Consider the following 12293-nt stretch of genomic DNA (forward strand, 5'->3'; position numbering starts at 1 on the left):
TGAGTCGGCCTCGTTCGTAGCGTCTGGTGTCGGATAAATATGCCTGAAATTCTCCATGTCTCAAATGGCCTTCGCGGGCATCGGCGGGCGAATTTAGGCAATATTCATCAGGTTTTCCGAGTTCCCTACTGCTCTCAGCGCGTCGATTCATCCCGAGGTGCGGGATCGGGCAGTCCAGGCTCTCGGTATCAACTGATTCGTCGGACTCTCGTCGCTTGGATGGCGAGTCTTGGTTAAATTCCGCCAATGAGCGCTGAGCCGGAATTGTCGAAGAAATGGTGGCTGTTGGAAGGCAAAGCTTGCTCTCTCGCCCCTTGTCGATGGTTCGAATTTTGCAAACCACGAGGGGAGAAAATGGCCGTCTTCTGGAGAGGTAATGGCATGACCGCTGTCTTTCTTTTGTGGGCGATGGCAAGTCACGTTGGCTGAACCAGTGACCCCTCGTGACTCTGGCTCTGACTGTCTCCGCGACTTTTGTCGGCTTTCAACCATCCTGGAATTAGCTTCGAGCGATATTAACGCCAAGGCTGCCCAGGTTCCTGATCGAGTTTTGCCTCTTTCTGTGTTCGAGGGCTAATGACCGTCGTTGTTATACAGGATGGAATCGAGCCGAGGATAATCAGCTACCACAGACAAGCTTTGGGTGAGAATCGCGATCTGATCTAGTGTCTGACTCGTTTCAGAATGAGCCTAGTCAACACAACATTCCGCTCTTGCTGAGGACCGAAACATGCATTGAATCTCGACAGGTATCATTGCACGCAGGACAAGATGCTTGATCTGAAGGACATTGGACACAAGACCTGAACGTTGCTTCGTTGCCGCTGTCATTCGAAACCCAGACCAACATGGTCTACAGTCTCACATTACTGCATTCTTTGTTTGTCCAAGGATGGCTCTGCCTAGAACGGTACGATGACTTGGTTCTTTGGCTCTACTGGGTGTGTGGTTAAATCCGACAAACTGGAAGAGTTGCCAGGGACGTATAGGTGATCTCGCGGGCATCCAGGCAGATTTCTCCAATAGACGTGCTCAGGATACTCACAGTACTGAACTTAGAAAGAAACCAGCCAATCCTTCCAATTGTCCACGACCGATAATTTCATCCTTTGCCTTCAGAGATAGAAGCCGAGAAACGCCGACCTAGTCATTCTCACAACTCAGTGCCATAACAAACAGCACACAGCCACGCTGTCAGAACATACCACGAGCGAATTTATCCTATGGATTCTTTGTTCTCGACAAACTTGTCTGTGTGTTTGTCGTCGCCGCATGTGAGCAGATGATTCCATTTGCATTAGCTTACCGAGCTCTCGGTTCTCCATCCTCTCACGGCCACTTCGTTGGCGAGGATACCTTGCCCAAAGAACAGAGACGACTATCCGAAATGCAATCAGCTATCTCTTGCCAGCAGCGTACCTCAGCTGAATGCAACACTAGTCATCCCCTTATGGTCTTGTCAGTGTCGATGTATTTTGTCGGGCTTGCCATTCAGAACGGCCATACAATCAGTGATATGAGCACATTTCTTCCAGCGCATTTCTCGTGGCCAAAAGTGCCTCTCTAATCATGAGTACTTTTTAGATCAATAAGAAGGTTAAAAATGATATCAATTAAACCATTGAGGAATTTCTCCAACACGTAAAAAGAATGAATCCCTCACCTAGTGCACCATCTACGTGGGGATGTCTGAGACAAATAACAAACATACTTTCCGCCACCCCTTCAATGACTCGTAGTCAGCCGTCCACCAACTCTCAGCTCTCTTGCCTCCCCTCCTCTCTATTCTCAGTTAGATATCTCTTCCGAACAAGTCCGTCGGATCTAACTCGTCGATGCACAAGCCAAGCGATCGCCTACATTCCCGGCGGCAGAGCTGCAAGTAAGAAAAGCCGTGTCACCTCATCCCTGTCTGCCGGGGGCAGCCTCACAGCAACCGGGAATGTTTGTCTGAATTGGAATGGGTTTACCTTTTCCTTTCAGCCTGACGGGCTGACGCAATTGTAGTTTGTGTGAACCATTTCCTTTGTTTCAATGAACTATGTATGTATGTACAGTACATTTTGGGGTAGTCAAGATGTTATTTCTTTCGCCCTGCGCCTTTCGCTCTTCGGATCAACCGTCCATAAGACACTGGAAAAAGAGGAAGGTAAAAAAATAAAGATAAAAAAGCAAGATCAAAAATATGGAACGAAGAACCAAAAAGAAATCAAACATGATGAACCAGATCATGAATCAAAAATAGGACCGAACGCAGGTAAGCCACTTGACTCTAACTCATAAACGACTTTCTTCGTCACAAACGGATTGCTGATAACGCAGATGGCCTCCGCATTGAATTCCTTATAGAGCTGTCGAATGATAGGCACCATGTCAACACGACCGGACTGGTTTGTCTCGATGATGACCGGGTTGGGATCCATCCTTTTTACCAAGTTGAGAACTTCCTTGCCATAGGTGCGCTGCGGAGCTCGGGTCTGCCATACGACGCGGAGATAAGGACGGTTTTCATCACCCAGGAAGGAGAGACAGGGCCCGATGCCGGAGCCCGTGGTGACGACGACAACTCTCTGGTAGACTCGCATGGCGTACGCGAAGCCATAGATGAGCGTTCCTCTCTTCCACAGGTGAGTAGGCTGGTCTTTGATACACCCCGCAGTCCAATCTCCGGCCTTGGATACGAGGGCTGAGAAGCTCTTCCCGTCGGGGTCTGGGAAGGTAGCGAAGCCGTGCCAGTCCTTAAGAGGGTGCTTGGCTAGTTGGATGCCCTTCCCGAAGGTGGTGGTGGTGTGGTTGAAGTGCAGTCTGACGGCATGGGGAGAGAGGTACTCTGACTTCACCGGGACCTTCCTAAGGAAAACCCATGGGTGAATGATGGCCACGACAGTGACCATGAGGAACCAAAAGGCAGGCAATTTGATCAAGAAGATACCCAAAGGTACACCTGTATCTTCACTGAGCTCATTCACAAAGAGGAAGAGCAGGACCACGAACAGCGCGACGACGAGCCATCCGGAGAACCGATGTGTGAGTTCGAAATAATCGTGCTTCTTGAAGCGGAAGCCAGGATATGCGACCACGATGATGATCAACAGCAAGACCAAGATGACATAGGCCACAGCCACCGGAGCGGCCGAGATTGCAGGTACGCCCGCCGCCGGAGACCAGTAGTCTTTGGACATCAAGCCCACAAAGCCCGCGTACCAGACGAACGAAGCAATCCCGCATCCGCTATGGACGCCGCCATAGTGGTATACCTTCGACGCAATCCGACGAATCGCTAGCGGGGCAGTCCTGGGTATCGAGCACACGGTGAAGAAGATGGCATTCACCACCAGGGGTTGACGTGCCAGACCACAAGCGAGAAGGTTGGCAGCGGTAGCATTCACCAGGGAAATGAGTTTGCGTTCTGATACCATAACGGCAATGAAGACCGCGACGTTGGCCATGAAGACCAAGCTGAAAAGACGACGATAGATATCGAGAAGGGTGAAGCGGATGAAGGGGAACCTTCTTGCTTTGGTGGCCTGAGCTTCGACGTCAAAGGACCCCTCGACCTGTGGGTGTTCTTCCACTTTCTCAGGAATAGTCTTGATGACGGCATCTGCCAGTGTGGCATCACTGGACCTTGACGAGCCCATCGCACACACGGCTGCAGGGGGAGTTGAGATGGCACTCTTCTCTGACAGCGACATGGTTGCTTGGGAGAGGATGCGAGGAGGAGATGAGAGTAAAGTGAGGTGGAGGAGGGATGATGCCCGTGCGTATCACGGAGAATCAGGTGGAGGGACACAAGGATGAGGGTATGAAGGTATGTATGTGCGACGATGTTATGAAAGAGTATGTGTTTTGAGATGAATGACCAGGAACAAGGGAAGTCCCGGTACCTCGAGGTAGGATAATAATATACTCTCAGAGAAAAGGCATCTCGTGGGCGAATGAATTATAGTGGAGCAAGGGGATATCCGAGAGGCGCACCTCTCACAAGGCGACGGACGGAAGGGAAGGGAAGGGAAGGTGAAGTCCAACGAGGTGAAGACGAGCCGACCCATGCGAGGCATGAGGCTTGACTGCCTTGTGCATGACGTCCTGAGGCAGGGTATTTCCCGATGCGTGCAGGTACATCGCACCATCTGCCCACAGCCCGCGTGTTTGACTCCATCTTTCTTACAATTTCTCATCTCCCATTCCCACTCACCTGAGCAAATGCCGCGGTCCATCTCGGGCTTCAACTTCAATTCCCACTTTTGCTTATTCTTCTTGACTTTTCTTATTATTAATTCTTAGAAATTGCCCTTCGACCCCTCCTTCCTCAACCACGAAACGAGACTATTGTACGGGATTCTGTTCCGCTATACTAGCCGAGAAAAAGAGTTTACCAATGAGCACCGCCAGATGGCATGATGTCTTCCTGACTTCAATTCTCAGCTCTCCATGTTCCGGAAATGGGATGGACAGGGAGCCAATGAACTTTGCCACGAGGGGGTCCAGGATCCAAGCCCCATTCTCTGGTCTACGAGTCTAGCGGTAATACTGGGCTGAACCGAACGGTCTAGAGAGTTGGAGTCTATTCCCAGTCTTTGTCGGTCAGAGTGGGCAATGCAGCCCGGTCAGGGATCTTGGATCGGCGTGTGCACAAGGAGGAGACGCTTGCCACCCCATGCTCCACCGTCCCAAGATCGTGATAACGAACGATGCGCGCTGATGGGGAGATAATCGGTCCCATCGTGATCCACGAAGTGGGTATGATCGAGAGATTCGCTTGACAGGCTCGGCAAAGCACGATCCAGTTCATGCGGAACACAAAGATTTTTCTTTTCTTGCTTTTTCTGACAATGGGTCGATCCTCTTTTTTGGGAATTCTAATCGATCGATGAAGAGAAGAGGGGCAATTGGGGGGGTTAGTCCGTCATCGGACTTCATCCGGATGATGGTTGAGGTCAGATACAATGGCATGGTGTGTGCCCCCTCCACCCCAGCCAACCCACCCACTAATTGCTATCTTCCTCCCCCTTGTCGATTTTTAGCGAGCGGGGTTTGTTAATAAGGGTACGCCTCCTCTGAGAACGAGAAACAAAGACAGGGAACGGGAGAAGATGGCTTTGGCTGCACGGCGTTCTGGGATTTGACTCGAAAATGGACGGAAAGGACGTCAGCCTGGCTTAGGCCCTTGTGGGTGGATACTTGGCTCCCGCCGGATCGAGCATAACCTACCGATGTCAGTCGAACTTTGGATTGGACTTTGCACACCTCCCAAGAAGCGATTATTAGCCCCTGGGGCTTGGATCGTTAGTGCGGTTCGGATCACAAGGATGCGAAGGAAGGGCTCAGCTGCACGGACGAAAGGGCCATGACACACGAACGTGAAGACCTGAAAGAAAGAACGACGAAGTTCCTTGATGACAGGCGAAGCACAGTCCAATGGGAAAGGCCCCAGCGCGGATGATGGATGACAGGGACAGGTCGGGCTGAGGTCTGCCCAATATTGGTTTAAGTTATGGAGACAGGTGATCATGAACCTAGTTCGTCTGCATGACGGGACATGTTCGCCTGTGAGTTGCTTTTTCGACTTGGCCATGATAGGTGACCCACCGGCTGAGATCTGAACTGGCGTCGCGGCGTGTTATTTGACGGACTAGGCGCAAGCGTCCCCATAGACGGTCGAGGGATCAGCGACCCGATCTCAGCGGAGACTTGGTGAGTGACGATGTGTCGGGACTCGGGTTTTGGCGCCACACCCTAACAAATTCCAAATCATTGGGATCTCTCATCCTAGGAAAATTGCCCTGACGGCTCCCGGAACGTCCCTGTTAATTTGACTTCTGTTTTGAGATGTCTCCAGCATGACAAAAACCTTTGATTCCTTTTGGGGTCTTTCCGATATGAGGGGGGTTTCAAATCTTTTTTATTTATCTTCAGGCGCTGTCCCATGTTTGAAGTTGTTGTTCTCGGTTCTTTCCATTATTTCTCATTCACTACCTCAACCCCTGGGATCCTGTCTTATTCACTGCCCTTTTCCCTGTCGATTCTCCTTTGTTCCCCTCGCACCTTCCAATTGATTTAATTTCCTTCCAATCATCTTTCTGATTTTCCCTTACTTTCCTCTCTACCTTTCTACTACGTGCTTGACCGCCCAAGTTTAACCCGGTTCTTCTGACTAAACGATGGGTCTCTGGGAATCGTGCTTGGCGGATCCCCAGCCGGGACCCTCCGTATACACCGACTTATTGTCCTTCGCGTTTCGGGGACCTGTCCACTACGACCAAGAGCGCCCGATTTACATCGATGCTGAGGACCCCTCGCGTTCTCTCAATGCTGCCCAGTTCAGAGTGCTGGTGCGAACATTGATTGCTGGTCTACAGGCCCATCATGTGCAGCGTGGTGATTGTGTACTGGTCCACTTGGGAAATAACGTAAGCGATATTTTTCTTTGTTTTCCTTTGATTTGTCTTTTCAGTTCTACACCGAATATGCCACCCCAGTTTTTTATTGCGGGGACTATACTTTCTGGGTTTATTTTCTTAATTCATTTTTTTCTATTCCGCTTCTCTTCTTCCATGTGCCCCTCTTTCCCACTTCCTTGATTTCCCGTGCACTGACTCACTCGATCTCACTTTTTTTTTCTCTCTCGCAGATCATATACCCCGCCCTCTTTTTCAGTATCATCGGTGCCGGCGGCGTGTTCATGGGCTCGAATGCCCGGAGCCAACCCAATGAACTAGAGCACATACTGCAGTTGGCCGACCCCAAGTTGATCATCACTTCGCGGGAGGCCTTGCCAACTGTTCTTGATGTTTCCGCTAGCCGAGGCATGCTCCCCAGCCAGGTGTGCCTGCTGGACGAGACCGCGCCGGATCACATAACCCAGCTCCTTATGGCCGGGCCATTGGCCTATGCCGCTGCCGGTGTAGCGTATCTGCCGGGTGGTGGGGAGGATGGCTGTTGTCTAAACTTTGCCCACCTTCTCGGCTACGGCGAGAATGATTGGATTTCTTTCGATAATGAAGCCATTGCGAAGGCAACGCCGGCCGCCATGTTCTCCACCAGCGGGACTGGGGGTCTTCCCAAGGCAGCCTTGCTGTCGCATCATGCGATTGTATCGCATCACCTAAGTATCCATTACGACGTGCCTTACCAAGTAACGCGACTCATGTCCCTGCCCATGTTCCACTTGTTTGGGGCTCTCTGGACGCACATCTTTCCCATTCGATGTGGCCAGCCCTTGTTCGTCCTGTCCCGCTTCGACCTGACTCAATTTGTGGCGGCGGTGTACCAGTATCAGATCACCGAAACCTACATGGTCCCAGCCATGATTCACACCTTCAACCGGACCTCGTTGCCGGTCTCCGACTACCTGTCGTCATTGCGGTACGTTGGGGTGGCCGGTGCCCCCATCGACGGGGGTTCCATGCAACATTTCCAGGACATGCTCCATGTCGAGGCGCAAGCCTCGCAGCTGTGGGGCATGACCGAGGTCGGAGTGGTGTTCCAGAACCGATACGGAGAGCCGGGAAGTGCCGCAGGAATTGGACGACTAGCTCCTGGGTACGAGGTGCTTCTCGTCGGACGCGATGGCCTTCCGGTGTGGGAGGAAAACACGCCGGGTGAGCTGTATGTACGTGGCGCCGGGGTGCTTATTGGCTACAAGGGACGCGACGATGCTACCGACTCACAGGGGTGGTTCCGAACGGGCGATGTGGCTTATGTGAACAACGGGGGTTATTTCATTGTTGGGCGCACGAAGGAGTTGATCAAGGTCCGAGGGTACGTATTTTCTCCTCTTTTGTTTATCTTTTTTTGTTTCTTGTTTACCACCCCCGGTCGATTTACCCCTCTCGCCATATTGATTCCCTGCATCCAAACAAAACCAAAAAAAGCCGCAAACAAAAATGGAAAGACAACAAACTAACATGCAAGTCATAGCTGGCAAGTGGCCCCGGCAGAAATAGAGGCAGTGCTTCTGAAACACCCCGGAATCGAAGATGTGGCCGTGACGGGGGTCAATTCTCCAGATGGGAGCACAGAAGTGCCTCGAGCATTTGTTGTGCGAACGAAAGGCTTGACTCCCAATCGGTTGAAGGCGGAAGAAGTGTACCAGTTCGCGCGGCGACAATTGGCCAGCTACAAGGCGCTAGACGGGGGGGTTATCTTTGTGGAGGAGATTCCACGCACCGCGAGCGGGAAGATTCAACGGTTCAAGCTGTCGCAGATGAACACGTACCGAGAGATAGTTACATCCCTGCTAACGCGGTTCAAGGGCGCTAGTCTCCAGACGGTTGGGCTCATGCATCACGAACGCATTACGGTCTAAAATGCAGGGAGCAGAGGAATTTGTTGGGGCGAGAGGGGAACCAAGCCGATGGTGTTTCTTTTAGTGACTTTTTTTTTGCTCTATGACCTCTTCCTCGTGGATCTCTTAAGGTCTTCGGTGAGATTTGGCGTTTGACATTTTTTTCTTTCTAGGCGTGGGATTTTCGGCCTTTGGCGTTGCAAGGAAATGTGTACATCTTTGCATTCATATTCTCACGAATTTATACATACGACTTGCTTTCACCTGCTTTCACCTTCTTCTCCTCAATTAAATGTCTTTTCTTAATCGTACCTCCATAAACTTCATGACATCATACATACATCGAGAACCCTGCATCCCGTCCACCTGAACCGGCGAGATGCAGTCAGACACCTGTATGTCATGCCTGCCTTGTCGGCCAGGAAAAAGAAAAAACAGCGAAGGGCTAAGCCCCATGCCCAGATTTCCGGGATTCTTGCACTCGATTTTACTCTACCCTGCCTGCCCGCAGCAGCAGCAAATCAACCCTCCCAAGGCAAACGTTTTGCCTTTTGACATGAAGAATCGATCGGTGTCTTCCTACCTCTTGGCTATTGATTGTTGAGTATTGATTGTTAGTTGTTAGTTGTTGATTGTTAGCTGTCGAAGTACCCGACGCAAGGTCAACCTGTAGGGAACTAGTTAAGTAGAAGGTACAGTAGGTAGTATGTAAGGGCCGTAAGCAAGCTGGAATCAAAATCCAGTTGATATTCAATGATATGATTGAGTTTGGGATTGAGTTTAGGTTCGGGTTCCTTGAGAGCATATCCTGTCATTGCTTGGTAGGGTTTCTTCTGCATGGTGGAAAGTTAAGGGGACGTGAGGTCGGAGGGTATTCTGAGACAATCAAGTATATCTAGTACCTTACGTGGCTATGAGGGTTGGGGGGATTTTTATCTTGGTCGGTGGATATATCTATCTACGAAATTTCATAGCATATTCCAGGTTCCTGGGAAGAGGAAGAGAGGGGGAAAGAGAGAGAGGGAGAGAACAAAGTTGCCTTGCCTTGTTCTACCTGCCCTACACTGCTGCATTCAACTGAATTTGCCACATGTGTGTGTGTGTATGTATCTAGCCAGGTCTGTGTACAGTACATACATTTAGACACACCTACATACATAGTCAACAACTCACCTACTACCTAATATGTAAACAACTACATAATCAATTAGCGAATCCGAGAAAATAACCCACACAGTCCAAGAAAAAAAACAACACAAAAACCCGACCAGGTTCACGACAGGATCCCTACAGCATCCAGCCCGAATTAAAATCTCCATTGGGGCGAAGAAGCCTCACATTTGTTTCTGTTCTTCATTTCTGTTGGCTCGTGTTGATGTGTTTCTGGGGTCTTGCTTATTGATAGATCTAGGTAACTATCCATGAGTCCTATCTTTGGGTCGTATAGAATGGGCTGTGGTGGCTCCATGAATAGTAATCAGTTCAAAGGACTTGGATAGAATGAGATGGAATGGGAGAGACGGGACGGGAGGCGGACGGTACATGCAAAGCACCGGTATTGATTCTTTTCTTTTCTTTATATTTTTTTATTCTTTTCTTTCTTTTGGGTATTTCTCTAGATTTCAAGTCTAGATCCAAGCAGGAGGAGACTAAAGTAGGTAGGCAGGCAAGGAGGTTACATCGAGGGTGCTCTACTATGTACTGGGATGTATAGCGTGAACTGTTATTAATTGATCATTAATTAATTAATATATTGTACTAGATCCTGGTCAGTCTTTGCTTTCGAACATAGAAAATAATAAAGTTCCCTTGACACCGACCTTTGCCAGGCGCAAAGCCAGAGGGTATCCCGAACCACGACGCCCTAAAGGCCCTAATCCGCGAACTAAACGAAACTAGCGAAATGGATCGAGAACGTACTTTTGCATTCTCTTTTCTTTTCTTTCTTTTTCATATGATTCTTGGCTTCTCCAAATAGTAATCAATGATGAAAATAGTTCCGTCGCTTAGAAATTCAAACAAACGAAAAAGCAAAAATAGCAGCCGAAGCCGAAGCTGAAAGTCTTCCTGTGGCGTAGTCTCAACTAGACGAAAGGGCACTGCCACGAACAGACCAGTGACCAGACACAGACACCATGCGAGGATCTCCCGTCAGACGGGGTGGAAGGATGATCTCTCGCTCGCGATCATCGCATCGCATGCCCCCATTCTTACCGGCCACGAGAGAGTGGGACAATTCGATTGTCCACCTTTGCCTGTTCAGGAAGGTTACACGCCATCGTCAGCTTGGTTCTTGTCTTTTCTGCGGAGTACGCCGTCTCATTCCTTAATCGATCTCTAGACTCTACTTCTAGAGACTAACTAGGCTAGATATCGAGGGTTCGTCGGCGTGAACTTGGACTTCCCGTATCGCGGCTGGTCTCCGGATCTCTTCGGTCCCGCCACCTTTTTTTTTTTTTTTTTTTTTTTTTCTCGTGTGGTCTCATTTTTGGTTTCAGCTCACCGTCTCTGGTATTGTCGCTGGATGGCACTACTAACACCACTATACCGCTAAATGAAAATGAGTCCGATTGACGATCGCTCTTGGTGGATATCCGATGTCATGTTCGGTGTGGCCGGGATGGCGATAGTGACTGGTGGGAAGTCATCCCATCCCATCCCGCCTCATCCTTCGAACAACAACTAGGAAAATAATTCAGGAAACTTAAATAAAATATTAAAAGATATCAATCCCTAAAAGACGAAATAATTAGACTCAGCTTCACAGAAAGAAGACAAGACAGCTGAGTCTTACGCGTGGACTTCCTAGTTAGTTCCTCGCTTCTCGTTTCCTGAGAGTTACCCACGGAATAGTCTCCCTGACAGCAGACAGTCTGAAGGTTCGGTCATACTGACTGACAGGCTGTCAAGTCCGATCAACCAGCCCAGCTCTTCGAGCCTCGATCCGGGTTCTTGTCTATTCCCGGTGATGCTGGCATGCGATGATCTGTCGATCAACCATCATAAGCAAAGTTAATCAATAATCCCCCCATCTGGGGGGTGTGCGCAAAGTGCAAGAGAAACTTGCTGAGAAGCAAAAGGTACACTTCTCGCCCTCCTTTGCTCTCTCTCGCTTGTTCCCTCGTCAGGTGAGCATACGAACGCGCGAAGGAACGAGGGAAGCGAGATCTACAAGCTAGAGCAAAGGTAGTGAGGGTAGCAAAGACGCCGAAAGAGCGAGCAGCAAGGCAGCACGCAAGTCGGTCATGAAAGCAAGCCAGCCAGTCAGCAAGCCAGCAAGTAAATCCGAGGTCGGAAGACCATGCGATACGATACGTCTTAGGAGTTTTGCCTACTGCATTCGTTCATCTGATCTGGTCGATGTTCCTGTCCGCAAGACTCTCCCTCACTCTCTCTCCCCCTGTCAAATGTCAATGTCTCAGCCCCCCTAGTCCTGGCCCTAGTCCCAGTCCCAGTCCTAGTTCTAGACTATATCTATGTATGTATGTACCAGGTCTAGGAACTGCGCCTAATTTAGACGAGAGAGGAGAAAGAGGAGAAACCCCGAAATCCCTAGACAAAAAGCGAGGAGATAAAAAAGACGGTTAGACTCCCCCTCCATCTAGGTCGGTACCTAACCATGTATGCGTATGTAGGTAGACATGCACCATGCCGCATGAACCAGGGTTAAACGCGACCAATATGCAGGAGAGAGGGGACTGACTAGACTAACGGCCCTGGCCCTTGCCAACTCGTGCCGGCTGCCGCCACGTCAACAGACAGGCAGATAGGAAGGGAGGGTGTGTGGTGTGTGTGTGTGTGTGTTTATTTGTGCCTTGCAAGGGTTGATGGGTTAGTTTATTGTCCCTCTCTTGGACACGCGCTAGGACATAGACCGTTCCTGGCAAGGTGGATGGTACTGTACCTAGGAGCCGTGTACGCTGAGCGCGGTAAATGAACGTGAATTAATTTGGAAATTCAGCCGAGGCTTTGTATGGAGTATTAGGGGCTTAGAATTTGTTTT

At 49.9% G+C, this 12293-nt stretch overlaps 2 protein-coding genes across 2 annotated transcripts; one reads left to right on the forward strand and one right to left on the reverse strand.

Moving 5' to 3' along the window:
• Nucleotides 1-2228: 2228 nt before the first annotated feature.
• Nucleotides 2229-3695, reverse strand: KD926_003643 (integral membrane protein TmpA; the record flags this gene model as incomplete). Its single annotated transcript, XM_053097658.1, has 1 exon — nt 2229-3695. One exon carries the CDS (start codon nt 3693-3695, stop codon nt 2229-2231), a length of 1467 nt encoding a protein of 488 aa, XP_052958473.1.
• Nucleotides 3696-6164: 2469 nt separating this feature from the next.
• Nucleotides 6165-8311, forward strand: afeA (adenylate-forming enzyme AfeA; the record flags this gene model as incomplete). The annotated part of the gene is made up of 3 exons (XM_053097659.1): nt 6165-6413; nt 6635-7764; nt 7924-8311. The coding sequence occupies 3 exons, from the start codon at nt 6165-6167 to the stop codon at nt 8309-8311; spliced, it is 1767 nt and encodes a 588-aa protein (XP_052958474.1).
• Between the last annotated feature and the right edge of the window lie 3982 nt (nt 8312-12293).

Source organism: Aspergillus affinis, assembly GCF_023601865.1.
Source record: "Aspergillus affinis strain CMG 70 chromosome Unknown NODE_18_length_386147_cov_86_015627, whole genome shotgun sequence".
Lineage (NCBI taxonomy): Eukaryota > Fungi > Ascomycota > Eurotiomycetes > Eurotiales > Aspergillaceae > Aspergillus > Aspergillus affinis.